Source organism: Ictalurus punctatus, chromosome 1 (assembly GCF_001660625.3).
Source record: "Ictalurus punctatus breed USDA103 chromosome 1, Coco_2.0, whole genome shotgun sequence".
Classification (NCBI taxonomy): Eukaryota; Metazoa; Chordata; class Actinopteri; order Siluriformes; family Ictaluridae; genus Ictalurus; species Ictalurus punctatus.
In genome coordinates this window covers 15,889,841-15,908,927 of record NC_030416.2, presented here as the reverse complement: position 1 = coordinate 15,908,927, position 19,087 = coordinate 15,889,841, and the positions used below count along the sequence as shown (strand labels likewise).

Here is a 19,087-nt window from a genome sequence, read left to right as displayed (position 1 = left end):
CAAGACCGCAGCACAGACGTGCTCGGAGTCGAACATGCTGTATAGTAAATGGCCTGAGAAGTGTTTCTGCCTCATGATGACATCGGAAACACTGTTCCAGTCTGCTGCTTCCCAGCCGGCACCCTGATTACTCTGCTCTTTTCTGCCTTCGGTTCAGCTCACTGCTTCATACCAATCCATCAATAGAAGTTTGTCGTGCGGCACACGGATGAGGCTTACACTCTTGTTGACCCTTCAGTCAAGCGCCATAAAGCACGGCTCTGCGCTCCGAGAATGCCGTTTTAATTTTTAATTTTATATATATATATATATATATATATATATATATATATATATATATATGCGCTGCTTAAACGGTTATTCAAAATCGCATTCGAAAACCGTTTCGAAATTATACCTTGGGTTGGGATCTATTCCAACTGCTGCATGAGCAGAAATCTCTGCGTCTCTACAACATGCTGTACCTCAGCGTACAGTTTTGTCCACTACCCCAAGTCCAGTTCTTCTCAGACTAGACTGCATCTTCATACACCGCCAACCCGCCCCACCACCCCAAGCCTTATTATATGTATTTGATATTTGAATATGATGGTGCAATGAAAGACTAGGCTAAATTATTTGGCACAGGATCGATTACTAATAGATTACTCAAATAAAAAAAAAACCTAAACAAAAACAAAACAAAAAGGGCTTTTTGAGTTTTGTGTCAGGGAGGATCACACTCCTGCTAAGTATTCTCCTTCTCTCTCACACACACACACTGCTTTTTTCTTCTATCGTTTCAAATCAGCTGCTAAAGCTCCAGACAAATCAATAAGAAGCTCATCACGATGCTTCCCCACAGAGTCTAGACGGCCCGACCTTTGCTGCTCGGCAGTCAGTATAGACGAGGTCACCGAGGTGAACGCCAACACACATGACTTCACCAGACAGAGCGGCCCATGAAGTGCAATTTAAAGACAAACGTGCACGGCCCGCTGACGCACGGACGGGCAGGATTTCCATCGGAAACGCTCGCTGCACGAGTATAAAGCCAGCAAGTTACAACGTGTTCTTACAGCCTACTGCATAATTCTGTTCACGTTCATCTAGAAACGCTTGGCCCAGCAGATGCGTCGCAGACTACAGGCGATTTCTCATTCACCCAGACCCATTTTAATCCTGCCTGATCTCATGCACAACAGGGTGCGAATGCTGCTGCATTGCAGTACTCCTGATGCCACATGGCAATTATATATAAAGTACAAGGTAACGTTTGTTACTGATGAAACTCTCCTTTCTGTTCTGCGCGACCGACTAGCCAATAGGCATGACTGGAGCTGAAGTGAGAACTAGTCAGGATTGTGCTAAGCCTCACAAAAGTTGAGGTGTTTACTGTGTCCTCTCACCAAGCTGTTGTCAAAAGCAGGCTGCATTGCACACTGCGACAGAGACAGGAGGAGGCAGAGTGCTGCAGTGGCCACGTTTCGGACCAAGACCAGGACTAAAGACACAAGAATCGGCTCATGTTCATTAAAAAAATAAATAAATAAATAAATAAATAAATAAAACAACACCACCACCATCACAAAGACGAGCACACCGACAGTACGGTAACCATTTTAAAACTGCAATTAGACTTCACCAAGGGCTATTTATGACGTGACGTCAATAATTCAACGTCTCAGCCTCCCTATTCTACAAAGCGTCACATACCTCGCGCGCTTTTCTGGCTTCAACGTCTTGAAGGCACTTCAGGGTTACACGCTTAACGACAGAAAACATCACGATACGACGAGCTTTTCGGAGCAAGATGTATTTGCCGAACTGAAAATCGATTTAAGAACAACTTAAACATAAACTCGACGCTAAAGCAGAGTGCCACTTGTCCGAACTAGTGTTCTGCTGTATACTTTCTACGCTCACATTACCCAAACTGCATTTGGGGCTACATTGGCCAAACTATTACTTGAGGGCAGTGGAGGCTAAACGGTTAAGGCTCTGGCTTACAGATCAGAAGGCCGGGGGTTCAAGCCCTTAACCCTCTCTCCTTCAGGGGTGCTGCATCATGCACTCTAAAAGAATTTTTCCCACTTCAACCTACTACCAGCACAGGAAAAAAAAAAGTCACCGCAAAATCAAGCATTTTTAGCCATGACATTCATAAAAATTCCGCTGCGGAATCTTGTACGGCTTTATTTGATCTCTTACTCGCTTGTCCATGTACAGCGTATGATGAAACATGCTTGTGTTGTGTCTGCGTCTGTTGATTTTCTCTCTTGTTCTTGTATAACAGGTCTCTCTTCAAAAAGAAATGTTAAAAAAAAAAAAAAAAAAAAAAAAAAAAAAAAAACCGTGATCTTGAGCTCAGCGAGACCAACTGTATAAATAAAGGAAACAGTGTTCTGTTCAAGCTCTGTGGTTGGACAAGCCTCTTTTTGGAACGGTAGACAGGTTTAGTGAGAAAATGTACCAGACTCTGTACAGAAAACAAGACATCTGGCTTGCAAGGTTAGGTTAAGTTAAGGCGGCAGCATTTGTCCTATTCAACTGGCTGATCCTTGACGTATTGAGAGAATATTAAACTGATGAGGACTGGTTTGAAAGGAACTTTCTGTAGTTATTAGGTTGCTCACGTTCCAGACAACACCACTGCAACGTTTTGACTGTCCAGTGCTCCCCGCCCTCTTTGATGCTAGCCACTTACACTGTTACTGAACTGTACCTGTAACACTGTGACATGTCTGAAATGAATGAAACAAATGAGCAAGAAACAACAACAACAACAACAACAACAATAACAATAATAATAATAATAATAATAATAATAATAATAATACATTTGAGGGGTTGAACGTCATCTAAATAATGAAATAACTCGTACTGTTATAATGAAAGCTGTGTTGTGGTACACTACAGCGTACATCCTAATAGAAATACCATCTAGTATTATCAGCACATATTTGATTACAAAATTAGTTAGCATGCGTGCTATAAAGTATGCTCCTAACCTAAAGCTAGAAACTGAGAGCAGACGTGACTTCATTAGTCTGAATAATGGCTAATGCAATTTAGTAACTGAAAGTTTCAGCCACTTGTGCACGGTTATACACAAGGGCGACCTTTAAAACCCACACACCGACGTACAAAATAGTAGGGCAGTAACGATCCGTCTTAATAAGCGATGTTGTCGATTCCTGCGTAATTTTAAACGTGATACCATAATGAAACTGCTAGAGGCAGGATCAGTGCTGTTACAGTAATACTACACACACAAACTGATTACGCCCAACACTATTAAGGCAGTTATTAAAACCCACAAATTTCATGCATCTTGTGTTTTCATTTCAAATCAATTCCTTATCAAATTCCTTATTTGTAATGTGATTTAAACTGGTTATTGGTTTTAGGAACAGGGAATAAATGATTAGGTAACAAGATGTTCAATTTTCAGTTGTTTAAAGTTCTCACAAGTTTGCTTTTACATACAATTTATTTCCATATATTTATATTATTGACAAAACAATCAAACAAACATCAAAAAAAAAACCCTGAATGATACTTGTTAAAACCATCATTTACAAACAAGGTTTCAGACAATTCCTTCATTTGCTGATTAATTTAAATAATAATTGACTATTAAAATATCTATTTTTGTAGCTGTACAAAACTTATAGTACACTACCTGTGAATGAGCTACTCACTAGCTAAGGGAGATGTCTAGAGCTGCAACAACTAATCGATAAAATCGATAATAATCGATTATTGAAATCGGTGTCAATGAATCTCATTATCGATTAGCGGGCTGTGCACGGCACGGGGTGTGTTTACTCCCTACGTTACTTTTGTTCCGAAAACATGCATCGGAGAGTAAATACTAATGACGTACTATGCACTTACACTATGTACTATGTACTCTACTGTCTAGTGTGTGAATTTTAGAAAGGTAATATCATCTGAAAAGGAACTCTAGCAGTATTTTTTTTACTAACCGGAAGTATAAGCCGCTTCCTAGTCGACGGAGCATGAGGTCATACACACGTAATGCGACGCCGCTAGCTTTAGCAGACTCCCAGAGTCACCGACAATGACTTTCTTAAGTTTACTGTCCATATACTTAGTTTATTTTATATATATATATATATATATATATATATATATATATATATATATATATATATATATATATATATATATATATATATATATATACACACACACACACACACACATAGGTGTGTGTGTGTATTGGGTTCTTTTCAGTTTTATATAACTGGATAAACAGGTGTGTAAAGTTTTAGACTGAAGTTTACATTTGTAACACTCAGTTTGTGGATTTTATTTTAAATAAATGAAAAAAAAAGGCACTGAAAGTTCCCCCCCTCCAATCCGATTAATCGACGAACCGGAAAAATTATTAAAAAAAAAAAATAAAAAATCGGCCAACTAATCGATTATGAAAATAATCATAAGCTGCAGCCCAAGAGAGGTCACGAGTGCAGTATTTCATCTTTTCGGGTTTTCTCCTCCACTGCACATCGTCTGCGTTCATGAGAACACTGCACTCGCACTCGGGTGTGGACCAAAACAACCGGTCTGAGAGCGTCTGAACAAGCTAGTCTCCGTCTGCTTCCGAGTAACCTCTAGTGTCAAAGCACAACTGATTTAGCCATCTTTCAACGACAGGTCTGGAAAATGTACAAACCGACGTGAACGTGAGATAAGACTAGGGATAGTCCACAAACAATCAACACCAAGAAGCACAAATATTGATATTTGTGACACGTTGGTTTTAACAGCATGTCTACATTTGGACCATCAAATAAAAAGTGCTACCTGAGAAAGACAAAAACTAAACTTAGACACATATCCTCGGGCTCTGTTGGGGGGAACAGTAAAAAGGACTTTTATACTGACTTTGGGAACGGTCGTATGAGTTCCAAAACATTTCGAATGTGCAATTATTCCAACAAAAAAATCATTTCCATTCTGTAAACAGGGATGTGGGTTGAAGACGTACTTAATACAACGCAGTGAAATGATGAAAAGTAGAATATAAGACCTTTCTGCAAACCATATAACTTTTCTATGACTTTCCTCTTGGCTTGGGATTCACACAGCTCCCAAATGGTTCCTAATGATGATGACATCCGGCAAAACCTTACAGACTATTATGAGGAAACTTGTCCAACCTTTTCAACCATAGTTTTGACACAGGGAACATTCAGAAATGTTTGGATGAGGGAACATATTTTCCAGCTGCTGGCAGGTCTGCAGGTTCTGATGTTACATCATTATGTTCGAATGGAGACTGCACGACAGAAAGCAAAATAAAAGCGAGCGTTGTTTAACTGGTCCGAAATGGCAAAGCTTGTTCGATTAGAAATAACGCTCATAAACCAGACACGGTCTCACCCGTACGTAATATTCCATACATCTGAATACTACAGAAATAATTTGAATAGTAAATTTGTCATCTTTTTAGAATAGTATTCCTGTCCAAAATGTGCATCATTAATGCTAATCACAAAAGCAGCCAGTTCAGCCTGTATCACATCTCACCGTTTGCATTATTAGGACAAAATGTTCATATAGAAAGCCTAGCCTGGTAAGTAGGAATGAGGAACACAAGCTAGCATACTTTTACAGGAATGACAACTTGGTGTGCTGCCGACCGACACAAAGTTTCCACCCTGAAGTTGATTACTTTCCTATAACAGCATGTACCGTAGTGATTTGCACCACAGCAATTTACCCATGGGTACAATGACACGCTAGACATTTCAGTCCATAGTTACATTTAAGTTGTTTCACTTACTACAGCAGCTATAAACCTCAACAACCTCTCTTTTTTCCCCCTACTCTCTTGAAGTTAGCTAGACAAAAAAAAATGTAGCTCATCAAAGCACAGTCCTAAAGTCCTATTGGGGGACTTTAGCGGTTAAGGCTCTGGGTTACTGATCGGAAGGTCGGGGGTTAAAGCCCCGGCACTGCTAAGCTGCCACTGTTGGGCCCTTGAGCAAGGCCCTTAACCCTCTCTGCTCCAGGGGCGCTGTATCATGGCTGACCCTGCGCTCTGACCCCAGCTTCCTCACATGCTGAGGTATGAGAAGAAAAGAATTTTCTTTGCGAAGAAAACACTGAAGACTCTTTAAAAAAAAAAAAAAAAATGTTTTTAATCTGTTTATTGTGGAGCGTCTGCTATACAAGTCCCTGTGTAAGTTATTACTATAAAAACAATAATGTAGCTGAAGATTCGCAGTGGTGGACCCAAGCCCATCTGTACTGTATGTACATAACTACTACAGAACATTGGACAGGATGTTCATTAATGAACAAACATATGATGCAGTAATCCTGTACAGTTCAGAGCAAGCGTACAGTCCAAGGGTGCCTCAGTTCCAACGCTGCCAGGATTAGGATTAGAACCCTGTTCAGGGCCCAGTGAGTCTCCATCTGTCAACGTATGAAGGAACAGGAATAGGGGCCTTATCCCTGCTCTGCCATATGGACTGCCTCTCTCAGTCGCTATGACGATCAGTAGACAGGAGAAGGCCTAGAAGCTTAAGATCTTGTGTTTCACACTGCTACATCAGCTTCAAATTTAATTACCAACACTGTTAATGCACCAACACACACACCCTGAATTTTGCCACCGGCCTCCCAGAGGTGCTCATACAAACTTAAGATTGATGATGCGAATTTGCATATTCTCAACTTCAGCTTTGGTTTTGTTCTTTAGTATTATGTAAGGTTACATTACTCCAATACACCAAATTTTTTTCAAAAAAATTGTCAAGGTCAGTATCTGGGTGGGGGTTCAAGTCCAGACATCATAGTAGTAGTACCAGGAGGTCTCTCACAGGATCCCCCTGACATTTTCTGCACCCAAGGTGTGATGACATTCCAGGCGACGAGACAGGCGGCTTGGCACGTGATGTCAGGCGGGCAGACGGATCTCTGCGAGACAGGAAGCTCCTCCCTATTAGCAGCGAGTGTTCCAGTCGGGAGTGGGCAGCCATCTCAGCAGAGCTCCAACTCATGCCAAGTGCAAAGACTGGAAGCTAATCTGCCCTATGGGCTGTGTCTCAAGTATCAAGCCATCAACATAAGGCTCAATATAATCACAACCCGACCCCCCCCCTCTAAAAAGCTCTTTCCTTTTGTACAGTTGCTAGAAAGTCACACAAGGTAGCTGAGCCATAAACCCTATCACGCTTATCTATTCAGCCATCCGCCGCCGCAGACTAAATAACCAACAGCTGTGGACAGACAGGTAGCGTGTGTGAGCATGCAAAGAGAATTTGAATCAGAAGTCAAACATTCGACAGTGAATCATTCAGCTGTGAAGTCTTTTATGGTGCGTGTTTTATAGAGACAGTGACGGTGATGTGCGGCTAACCTTTGCAAGCCTGTTCACCCCCCAGCAGATCGATCATATTTCTGACACCACGCTCCACGTGCCATCACAGTACACTGTTACACTTGGCTCAGCGCCATGCTCATATCAGTCAGCTGCCACAAAAAGGCAGATTAACCTGGCGGCACATGATGATCTCCTCACGGCAACACACACCTACTCCTCCGTCTGGGGAAGTTCTTTCTTTTCAGCAGCCACCCAGTGTTCACTCTGCTCAAAGGAAAGAAGCTAACGCCTGCTCAAAAAATGTATTCTTATTCAACGAACTGTCATGATCATTTGCATATAAAAACCATGTTAAACAAAGAATATGAAATAGTTTTATTCAAATGGAAAATAATCCATTTTAACTAGTTTCTCATAGAAAGGATTTGTCTTTGGTCAGGCCACCAAAAACAAACTATTTATGTATTTAGTATAAAGTACTACAACTTCTATGAATAATGCTGGGAAAATGAAGCGGTGGTAAAACGTAGTTGGGTAATTAACACGAAGGTAAGTTACAGACTGAATAACCTGTGTAAATATAATCAAGAAGAGGGTTTCAAACAAAGAATAAGAAAAGAAGTGCGTGGGTGGGGCAAACAATGGTGGTCAGTGATTGGCCATTTGAGAAAAACCAGTGGTCAGTGATTGGTTGTTGGGGAAAAAAAACAGTGGTCAGTGATTGGTTGTTGGGGAAAAAACCAGTGGTCAGTGATTGGTTGTTGGGGAAAAAACCAGTGGTCAGTGATTGGTTGTTGGGGAAAAAACAAGTGGTCAGTGATTGGTTGTTGGGGAAAAAAACAGTGGTCAGTGACTGGTTGTTGGGGAAAAAACAGTGGTCAGTGATTGGTTGTTGGGGAAAAAACAGTGGTCAGTGATTGGGCGTGTTAGGAAAAAACAGTGGTCAGTGATTGGTTGTTGGGGAAAAAAACAGTGGTCAGTGATTGGTTGTTGGGGAAAAAACAGTGGTCAGTGATTGGTTGTTGGGGAAAAAACAGTGGTCAGTGATTGGGCGTGTTAGGAAAAAACAGTGGTCAGTGATTGGGCATGTTGGGAAAAATGGTGGTCAGTGATTGGGCATTATGGGAAAAACGGTGGTCAGTGATTGGGCATTATGGGAAAAACGGTGGTCAGTGATTGGGCATTATGGGAAAAACGGTGGTCAGTGATTGGGCGTGTTGGGAAAAACGGTGGACAGTGATTGGCCGTTTGGGGAAAAATGGTGATCAGTGATAGGGCGTTATGAACTCAAGCTCGTGCAAGCGCAACTCAGTCAAGCTTTACTTTAACTTACACTGGTGGTGAGTCGACTAGACCTGCTCTCCCAACTCATAACCAGCTCTTGTGATGTGAGTCACTAACGTCTGCTTTAATAAAAAATAAAAAAAGTTTTCGAAATAACGTCATTTAATTTGGTCTAAAATGCCACCAAATCTGGTGGCAAAATGAAACTGGCAACACTGCAACAAGCAGAGTCAATGCAATGCACTCTATTGCATATTCCACTGTGCTGAATAAAAATCTTATGTAATAAAGTCTCTTATGTAATAAGCACCAGTTGTATATTTTGTCCGTTTATAAAAGTCGTCATTGTGTTTTCTCAGCTTGTACAGCGACACACTGCAACTTGCCAGTCATACAAAAAGACGTCGTGCACTTTTGCCTAATGAAGTCCAGGTGGAACAAGACCTAATCAGGTCACCTTTAAAAAGCCCTGATTTCCAAGCTTAGGTCACTGCGGATAAAAAAGGCCACACTTATTCAGCTTCCTGTGCATTCCATAGTGCCTCAAATGTCATGAGAAGCAAGTCCCAGTGGCGCTGGAACGCTGCAGATGGAAATGACGTATGCCGGCTTTGCCAGTCACTCTGGACTACTTAAGCATTCACACCATTGTGTCCTAAAAAGCAGCAAGATTTCAGCAGACAGATGAGCATTCAAGATCGGGTGGCCTGCTCTTGACCTTTACCCCACAGAGCAGCTCGGGAGACAATGTGCCCGAATTCCCACAACATTAAGAGGCGGTGGTTTCAAGAAGAGTTCACACAAGATACTACAGGACAAGTGTTAACATTCACAAGTATTACTGCTTTCCTGCTGTTGTTTTCTTACTTTTGTTTTCATTGTTGCTATATAAATAAAGAAGGCTGGAATTACAGCTTATCATGTGTTTTTCTTCATTGGCCGCCGCAGCAGTTCAACACAGTTCAGGGCGTAAAGCTGGCCCTAGTGTTTAAAACTAGGACTAACTTGTAATGCGTAACATTGTAGAGCAAAACGTGGCATATTATATATTATTTCACCATCACCAGGCAAACAGGAACACAATTCAACACAAACAGGAAACACCACATCCATGATGGAGACGCAGGGAGACGGCGAACGCGTTTATTTCCCTCAGCGTAAAATTCGTTTCAAGCAAAGCCGGTGTCTCGAGTTAATCATTTGAACAACGTCCAAACAGACTGCACTTTATAATAAAGTTGTGACTTCAATCATAGCACCGAAAGTGTACGTATTGTTCTGTATACTTATTGTCTCACACTTGTCTCACAAGTCTTGGCCACCGTGCTGTTACACCATGTTCCTGGAAAAAGGACACGTTGTTCCTAAGTATACCAGCGATTTATATATAGGGACGACAAAAGCCCATTTGACGTGACTTGAAACATAAAATGACCACAAATTTAATCTGCACTTCAATACGCTGAATGATAGAACAAAGTGTAACGCTACAGTGTTTAAATATTTTGTGACGCACTTTGCCAACGAGCTTCAGTTTGACCCAAGACAGTTAGCACTATTACAAAAGTGCTTGTTACACTGCCTAACTGAAAAACAACCTACATGTAGTCCATCCTGTACGTGATCTGATACCCAGGATCGGTGAGGGGCTGATCCCAGCAAAAAAAAAAAAATAATAAAAAAAAAATGGTGGATTTGATATCGGAGGAAAAAAGAAAAAAAGAAAAAGAACAAATTCAAGCTGATCCTATAACAAATAGAAAAAAAATGTAATTGGAAAGATTTTTTTTTTCGACATGGAAATGTTTACATAAACAGAGACATTATTGTATTATTTGTTGCTGTTCTTGTTAGGATTGATTTCATTGTATTTATACTTTATTATATTGCCATGTGATTTTTGTATGAGAGTTTAATCCAAACGCTGTGGGTTTTAAGTCATGCTTTTCAGCCACAAAAATAAACAAATCATTATACGATCATCGTCATAAATAAAAATGAAACAAAACATGTTCACTTTGAACAAAGTGATTGAGTAGTTAATATTGCGCATACTAAAGGGTGTCAGATTTAATTTAAAGCTATGTCTCTTGGTGCAACTGTTTGTTGCTTTTGAGTCAGCTGTAAACTCAAACATAGTAGATATTATGTTCAAACTAGGCTACGACAGAGTTCCGTTCTACCCGTGAAACCAGTTGCTAGGCAGCCAGACACCTAAACAAACATCAGCAATCAAACAATTACACCAAAGGAGGAAACTCCTTCCCCTACGTTGAACACAGCGCGATACTAAGCTCGAGTTCCCGTCAACACAATTTACTCCAAAGCCAAAAAAAGACGTACAGAGGTCTAAAGCAGACTCCTTCCCTTCGGAAACGTGCAGCCTGAATAAACCGTGTTTCAAAATCCTCTCCGAAGGCTTCCTTTAGATGCTATTTCATAACGACTCCTCCGACAAGCTGTCTCGACATGCAAATTAAACAAAGCATCCGAACCATTCAAACTATTCAGACTGTAGGTAAACTTCAGAGCTGATATAAGCAGACAGCAGGTGGTGTAGTACATGCACCTCAGGCCAAAGCGGCAGCTTGTAAAAGGAGAGCACTGTTCCGTTCTGTCTGGCAGTAGCCGACATGTCCATGTCTGTGCAGCGCAAGTAGGCCAGTGCCTGCAGTGCACAGGAAAGGGCACAGCGAGTGTGTCTGCAGCCATGGAGAACTCTGGTCACGACAGCCCCAGGCAATGCACTCGGTCCAAGTTTGGAGAGACGGAGCTGGCAGACTTCCACACCAGTCCACACACACACACACACACACACTAGACTCACACTGAGTCTCAGATATGCAGTGCAGTCAGAAAGAGAGACTAAATGCAGTAATGAGAGGACAATTGAAGGCTTCAGACATTATGTGGCAGCATGAGCCAAGAGTCAGACAGAAGGGCTGTGTGCTCAAAATCGGAAGCGCTTTCAGTTGGGAATTCAGCATTTAAATTATAATAGAAAAATCTGTTAACCTGTGTAGCGCGCTAATCTCTAACACAATTCATACTGGATTAGAAGAAACACCAAGCCACCAACCTCTAAGCAAATATCAACGGTGCAGACATGTGAAAAGAAACCTAGTGCTTTATTACCTATTAGGTTTGTCTGGGTAAAGGTGCATTTGTCTACTGTGTGTGTGCGTGTGTGTGTGTGTGTGTGTGTGTGGTCGAAGCACTGCACTGCAGTTTCCCCATTTTCCTAGCATTAACACACCTTATTGAGCTGCTCATTCAGTGCTCTAGCCTGGGGCAGTGTTTCCTGCTCCTCCAGTGGCCCTGTAATGCATGTTTAAGCGCCGTTTGAACTCTCTGAGGGATTAGGAATTAGCTGAGGAGTTTGTTCAAGTGTGTGGGAGCAGTGAAAACACTAAACAGTATCGGGGGAAACAAACACACACACACACTCCTCAGGCGCCACGGCTGGAACGGGAAGCAGTCGTCTCGAATATAACCGCCACTAATAGCTACTTGTAACCGCTAGTGAGGGAGACTTCACACTGCTCTCGAACACCAAGCGTTACATCTACACTTACACTTTAATCCACACAGAAACGCAGACATGTTCTTGTTCAACGGCAAGAACACACACCTCAAGTTACCATCAAATACCGGCAGGTAACCCAGCAGACCAGTAATCATCACTAACAGCTCGGTCTCCTAGCCAAGTTTGATATTTCTGTAGCCATGCCTCCTGCATCATACAATAATAAACAGAGCCGGCTGGTACAGCTTAGCTGTTAGCTACTGTAGCTCACTGCAACTTACTTCAACATAGCGACCTCCTGCAGGGGTTTGGAACAAATATAATAATAAAAGAAAGAGAAAACATTGTGACTGGGTGCTAGCGGTATAACTATGACACCTGGACAGAAATAAGAGAAGGTGGGTTTAAATAAATAAATAAATAAATAAAAATAAGAAACCCCCTGTGCTAGCTGTTCAGACTCGTTTAAAGTTAAGATTAGCCGGCTAGTTCAGCTTTCTTCTGCCGCGTTTTAAGATAGAAAACAGCTAGCTAACGCTCACAAACTGCCTCGACATGAGGGATTGAAAGAACTGAAGTCGGCTTGCTAAAGCTAGCTACGCGTCCTGTCAGACAGACAGACACAGAGAGAGAGAGAGAGAGAGAGAGAGAGAGAGAGAGAGAGAGAGAGAGAGAGAGAGAGCTGCTGGACGGTGTCTAGACTCCAGGCTGAACATCGATAGCGCGTAGCATTCCGGCTGTCTAACGGTTAGAGACGCAGACGGTCCAACTTTCCAGCTTCGAGGATTCACACCGCCTCCGGATCACCTGAACACTGATGCGCTCTCAGATACAACACACAGAGAAGCGGCGCTCACTTACCGCTTTATCAGGACACGTCGCATCGGTGCGTGCGCGGAAAGAGGGGTGGGTAGGTGTGTGTGTGCGCCGGTAGCTCGTGTTGATCCGCTGCTGATGACCTGATTTGAGTGCAGCCGCTCCGCACAGCGCCGGAGAGAAACAGCGGGCACCGCGCCATGAGCCACAGCCATGCGCACTGCCCACAGCGCTTCACAGTAAAAGTCCTCCCCCCTCCAACACACACACACACACACAGCCGCGCCTTCAGCGCCACCGAGCCTGCAAACTTCTCCTCTCCAACTTCACAAAGTGCGCTACAGTTTGTGTATTATGTTTAATAAATTTTTTTAAAAAAAACCCCGTGATAAATGAGTTACAATCCGGTTCACACACTGTAAACAACCAACAAACACACTTTGTCTTGTCACCTTGGTAACCACTGTTCCCTTTCTATGATAAAAATGAGGGAATGCTTAAGTATTTCGATATGATTTTTTGTTTTGTTTTTGTCCACTCATTAAACGTGAAAAGGTGCTACATGGCGCCCTCTAGTGAAACACAAGCAGGTGTTATTGATTTTTTTTTGGTGTTGTTGTATAGACAGGGATGTACCCATTTATCCATTTTTCATAGCGCTGATCAGCACAGGGTGGCAGAGGAGCTTGGAGTCTGTCCCACAGGGAAGTCAGGGCACAAGGCGACAGGGTGTGAACGCATCGCAGGGTACAATCGCATTCACACACTCCGGACAATTTGGAAATGCCAATCAGCCTAATAATGCATGTGTTTGGAGGAAGGAGGGGGAGGAAACCGGAGTGCCTGGAGGAAACCGGGGTGAAAACGCATACAACTCCACGTACACAGGGCGGAGGTGGGATTTGTTTGTTACCCAGATGAGGATGGGTTCCCTTCTGAGTCTGGTTCCTCGCAAGGTTTCTTCCTCATATCATCTTAGGGAGTGTTTTCTTGCCACCGTCGCCACCGGCTTGCTCAATAGGGATAAATTCACACACTTAAAATCTGTTTCCTGTGTTTATATATTTCTGTAAAGCTGCTTTGAGACAATTGTTAAACGCGCTATACAAATAAAATTGAATTGAATTCAATCCCACAACCCTGGAGGTCCAATGCAAGCTCTGGGTCCACCAAGACCCCTGACCAGGATAAAGTGGTTAGTGAAGATGAATGAATGAAGAATCCAACTGTGAAATATGTCAAACACAAAATCTTCTTTTGCATAACATCTGCAAAATTGATAGTTATAGGTTTACAGATACCCATAAGCCCTGTAAAATCTTAAGATCTTTGATTGACTCTACATTAATGATGCGACAGCAGAGAGAGAAGAAAATAAAGACCGGCAGTGTTACTGAGTAGGAACCTAATCCATAAAATGACCACAGACCAGACAGACCTCTATCAGTATTTATGATGCTGTAAGGCTGTATTTATTCAGATGCAGAGATCGTTTTGTAAAAAAAAAAGAAACATTAACAATTCTCTGGGAGAATTATATGGCAAATTGTGTTTTGTGGTATGTGTTCGGTTATGAGAATTTTTTCCCCCCATTAGTGAATGTATTCGATGTCTCTGAGTCACTCTGACTGACAGCAGGGCCTTTCATGGGGTGGAAAAAAGTTTCAGCAAAGACGTTTTATACCCATAAGATTAAGCAGAGGCATTCACTCTATTGTTACTTTTGTTTCAGACATAACTTTATTTAAATCCTAGATGGCACATGGCCAAAATATACAACCCTCTCCTTCAGAGTTGTGGAGAGGCACATAAGGCCTTTGCTCCACATCCAGACAAAACACACTGGATTAGATCTTTACAGTTTATCAAACACTGGTGCATGTTCACAGAGGCCCTGTCGAGCTGGTTCTCCATTTTGTTAAGTGTAGCTGTGGAGCAGAGGCTCGCCAATGAGATACAGAACTGGTAAATACAGTGTGAGGACGTCTTCTGTTCTCCAGAGACCGATACGACGACACGGCGTTTCCGTTCCAGTGGCTCGTCATTAATCCAGATCTACTCCTAGTATGTTAGTATAATACAGCAGTCCCAATGCAGATCCCACTATGAAAGCTCCTGATTAGAAGCGCCACTCCTTTATATATATATATATATATATATATATATATATATATATATATATATATATATATATATATATATATAAAAACCCTGCTGTGCTCCTGGCAGACAGGCTGGAGTGAGAACGTGGAGTGTTAGGAGCATCCTGTCTGTGTGCTAGTTTAGTAGTTCTGTGCTGGTGAGTAGTGAGGCTCAAATGTCTCTAGTGTGGCCTTGCCTGGCCCAACATCTTCAGCCTAGCCTGGTCGATGACGTCCAGCAGGTTCTTGGCATCAACGGCGAGCGCGTGGGCAGCCGTCAACATCTGCTTCTTGTAGTCCTGCTGCAGGCTCGTCATCACGTACTGTTGCGCAAGCTTCATCTTATTGATCAGCTCCGCCAGGTCAGAGTTCAGCAGCTTCTGAGCCATCTCGACCTAAAGGCGTAAAACCGGCATTTACTCAGATGATACTGTTTGTGCTAGATTATAAGCTGTAACATGACAATCGATATTTGCGTACTCATTATAAAATACATACACACGTACATCCTGTGTGAATCAGAGCCATATTGTGTCTGTGTAATCAAACTATAAATCGATATGCTGTACCTCTCGGTGTGTGTGAGCCGGCAGCAAGGGAATCGTCTCATCCACTGTGGCTAGGAGATTCCTCAGCGCTAAACCTACATCCTGAAAAACAGTTCAGCACGATCATTTTCATGAAAGGTCATGAAGTGTGGCATGAACCACAAAACAATTATGTACAAAAGTGTATTTTGCGTAATTTTCATAATTGTTCATAATTCCCCCTGACATTTCAACACTTCCATTCACAGATTCCAGAAGGAAAAGAAAAACTGAGTCACTTCTTTCACATCATGACTTTTTCATTCTCTGTACTATTAGAGAAACTAATACCCTGGCAATCAATTCTCTTGGGCTCGTCTTCACCCAGCACAAAAGAACCCATTCCACACCCCTCTTCATATCCCTCCACTAGCTTCCTGTAGCTGTCCGCATCAAATTCAAGGCCTTGATGCTCATGTACAAGATGTTGTCTGGAACAGCACCCGCCTAATCTCAACACTCTCCTGAAGGCTTATGTCCCCTCACGCAATCTGCGAACGATTAATGACCGACGCTTATTATTGCCTGCTCAGCGTGGCTCAAGATCCCTTTCCAGAACCTTCACACTAACTGTCCATCAGTGGTGGAATGAACTTCCAACCTCAATCCAGACCGCAGAATCTGTCACTACCTTCAAAAAACAGCTAAAGACCCACCTCTTCCAAGAGCACATAACTAACCCTTATATAAAAAATAATAATAATAATAAAATTAAATAAAAACACCTTACTCTGGATCCTACACCTCTAATCAGTGCACTTTGCTTTTCTAGAACTCAATTATAAGTCTTGTATAGTAGCACTACTTGTATTGGTCTCCACTTGATTTATCGCTTTGCTTGTATTTCCTCATTTGTAAGTCGCTTTTAAAAGCGTCTGCTAAAGGAATACATGTAAATGTAAATACAAATGCAATTAAGAGACTAAATGCCTGCAACAATAAAAAATAACTGAAGTGATTGAAGTGAAAAATGAGCTAAAGTGCCGTTAAAATGAACTTAAAATACAGTAAACAGCAACAAGTGTAATAAATACTGAAGCCCTTTTTTGCTGTCAATATAGATGTTATATATATATATATATATATATATATATATATATATATATATATATATATATTAAATGCAATGTTCAGCCCCTCCAGGATTTTGCAATAGCAAAATGAAAACTCTGCAATATTCAGTGGCGCTTGCGTTTTTTCAAAATTACCACAGATTATTGGCAGATTTGGGCCAAGACGTGACATGTGACATCATCACGCTGAGCATTCAGCCGAAGCCCTCTTCGAATTCACGTGTTGAACACGAGTACAGCTAAAAGGTCTCATTTACCTACAAAGATCACTGTGAAAGACCGTGCAAGACAATTTCGCAGTTGCAATTTTGCCGATTCGAGTAGTTTTCTGCCAAAAAAACAAAACAAAAAAAAGCCATCAATTGCCTCAGAATTTTTTGAAGAAAAAAAAAAGCTGAAGCAAAATCAAACATTTACCCCCCAAAAAAAACCTCTGAAAAACCCTGTACGGCCAGAGCATGGGAGCGGAGCGGAGCAGTGCGGCACTCTGCTCGATATTCCGCTCAATCGCTCACGACCCGAGTGACCGCCCCGCTCATGTACTGCTCACCGGTCAAACAAAGCTTGCTCAAATCCCGCTCTCAGAGAGAGAGAGAGAGAGAGAGAGAGAGAGAGAGATGTCCCGCTCTGATGAGAAATTTCTCTTTAGCGTACTGGTTTCTGTTTGCTTGAATAAATGCGCCAGTAATTACAGTAGTAGAGATAATAATCAGAATATGCGCGGGTGACATTCTGTTACAGGCGGTGCCTTTCATTACTTTTGATGAATTTTTAATGCTTATTTCACAGTTTCTCAATCCAGCATATCACAAAGTGCATCCTGGGTTGAGAGAGTGGCGCTGCGCTGCGGACCGAGTGTTACTTCACACACATCATACCTTCACCATCGGCACATATTCCTCTGGAGGAGCAGGCTGAATTTTACTCGACATCTCGATCACGGCCTTCACCAACGCCGTCACATTCTCATAGACTTTGTCATTCGAACGGTCCAGATTAGCTGTAGGGGGAGGGCTTATCTCCTGAGGCTGGATCTGAATGAAGACAAAGGATAACTATTATAGGACACAACAGGCAAATACAGCCAAAACAGCATTATTACCAATGGCAATCATTTGATTTGGTGTTATCTGTAAATACAGTAGTTTACACACAAGTAATACACTGTAATTTCAGCTTTTCAGCGACAGGAGGCAGTGTTTCGCAGCTCACTACTTTAGTAGAGTTAGATGTTTAATTACCACTGACATGAAGATTAGCACTGTACGAGATCTAAATGGGAAAGAATGAGTAAAGCCGGTTTTACGCTGTTCTACTCCAGCTGTCTTTTAAGATTTTTACTTGACACACTGTATGAGATGATCTGCAGAGAATTCTATAAACAGACAGTGCGAGAACATGTTCTCCAAGTCACATTGTACAAGGAAGATGCTCTGATGATAGATCTGTGTTTAAAGCAAACGACTGTGTTCTGCTTATGCCATCAATCAGAGCGATCCTGTCACATGCATGAACGGAAACATTTTTCAAACTGAGACTGAAGTAAGGAGGATATTCTTGAGTCCAGAAATGTTTCCTTTACCAGTACCGTATTTGTAGCTGCTACATAGGTTGCAGGTAATCCTAAGTCATCCTCCTAGAGGAAAGTGTTCGAAGAGTGTTGTAGCAGCGCTCACACAATATTGATTTTTAATCCAAATGTTTTTCACACTTCCAAGAAATCTGTCATCTGCTGCTTTGGTCGTGATAGCACTCGATCGGCCGTTGGGTGAGCACTCGCTATATGCGTTTTAAATCCTTCTATCTCAATTCAGGACCAAAGAATCTTTAACAATGTGCCACCCCCCAAATTCATACAGTGTAAATCCGGCTTATATATACACCCTAAAATCCCATAAGGCCTGAGTGCTAGGAAATGATATCTGGGCTGGTATTGTAAACACAAGAGCGTCTCATTCCTAACATGAGGTAAATCACTTACACTTTTTACACCCAAGAAAAAAGTTTTTCATAACCCCTATTAACACAAAAGTGCACTCCCTTGTCGAACACCTGGTGAAGTGTCGTAAACTGTGTGCGTGTGTGTGAGATGTTTTATTAATACCAGCCCAGATCTCGCCTCCTGCTCAAACAAGCTTGTAAATCTCTGGCGTGTTCCTAAACGTGTCTTGTAGCAGTTACACATCAGGCAGGTTCGAAACACGTTCATGAAGGACTACAATTGTTTGATTAAATTATAATGGCGCCCATAAAACACCACCATGATTATTAATAAGTTATAAGAAGCAACTGAAACACTCAGACCAGCCAGAGAA

General features: G+C 41.9%; 2 protein-coding genes across 11 annotated transcripts in view; both read right to left on the bottom strand.

The window, feature by feature from the left end:
* The window catches only part of ldlrad4b (low density lipoprotein receptor class A domain containing 4b), an 83,850-nt gene extending 70,627 nt beyond the window's left edge, over positions 1-13,223 (bottom strand). Inside the window, exon 1 of the mRNA XM_017472581.3 lies at positions 13,017-13,223. The gene's annotated coding sequence lies outside the window, so the exon portion shown is untranslated. The remainder of the gene's footprint in view (positions 1-13,016) is intronic.
* Positions 13,224-14,685: 1,462 nt separating this feature from the next.
* ptk2ab (protein tyrosine kinase 2ab) overlaps positions 14,686-19,087 on the bottom strand; it is an 80,827-nt gene continuing 76,425 nt past the window's right edge. For all 10 annotated transcript variants that reach the window (XM_053681795.1, XM_053681792.1, XM_053681778.1 and 7 more), the window contains 3 exons: positions 17,651-17,806; positions 15,682-15,762; positions 14,686-15,507 (listed from right to left, as the gene is read on the bottom strand). In XM_053681795.1, coding sequence (XP_053537770.1) covers positions 15,295-15,507; positions 15,682-15,762; positions 17,651-17,806 — 450 coding nt within the window. In that variant the 3' untranslated portion in view covers positions 14,686-15,294. The remainder of the gene's footprint in view (positions 15,508-15,681; positions 15,763-17,650; positions 17,807-19,087) is intronic.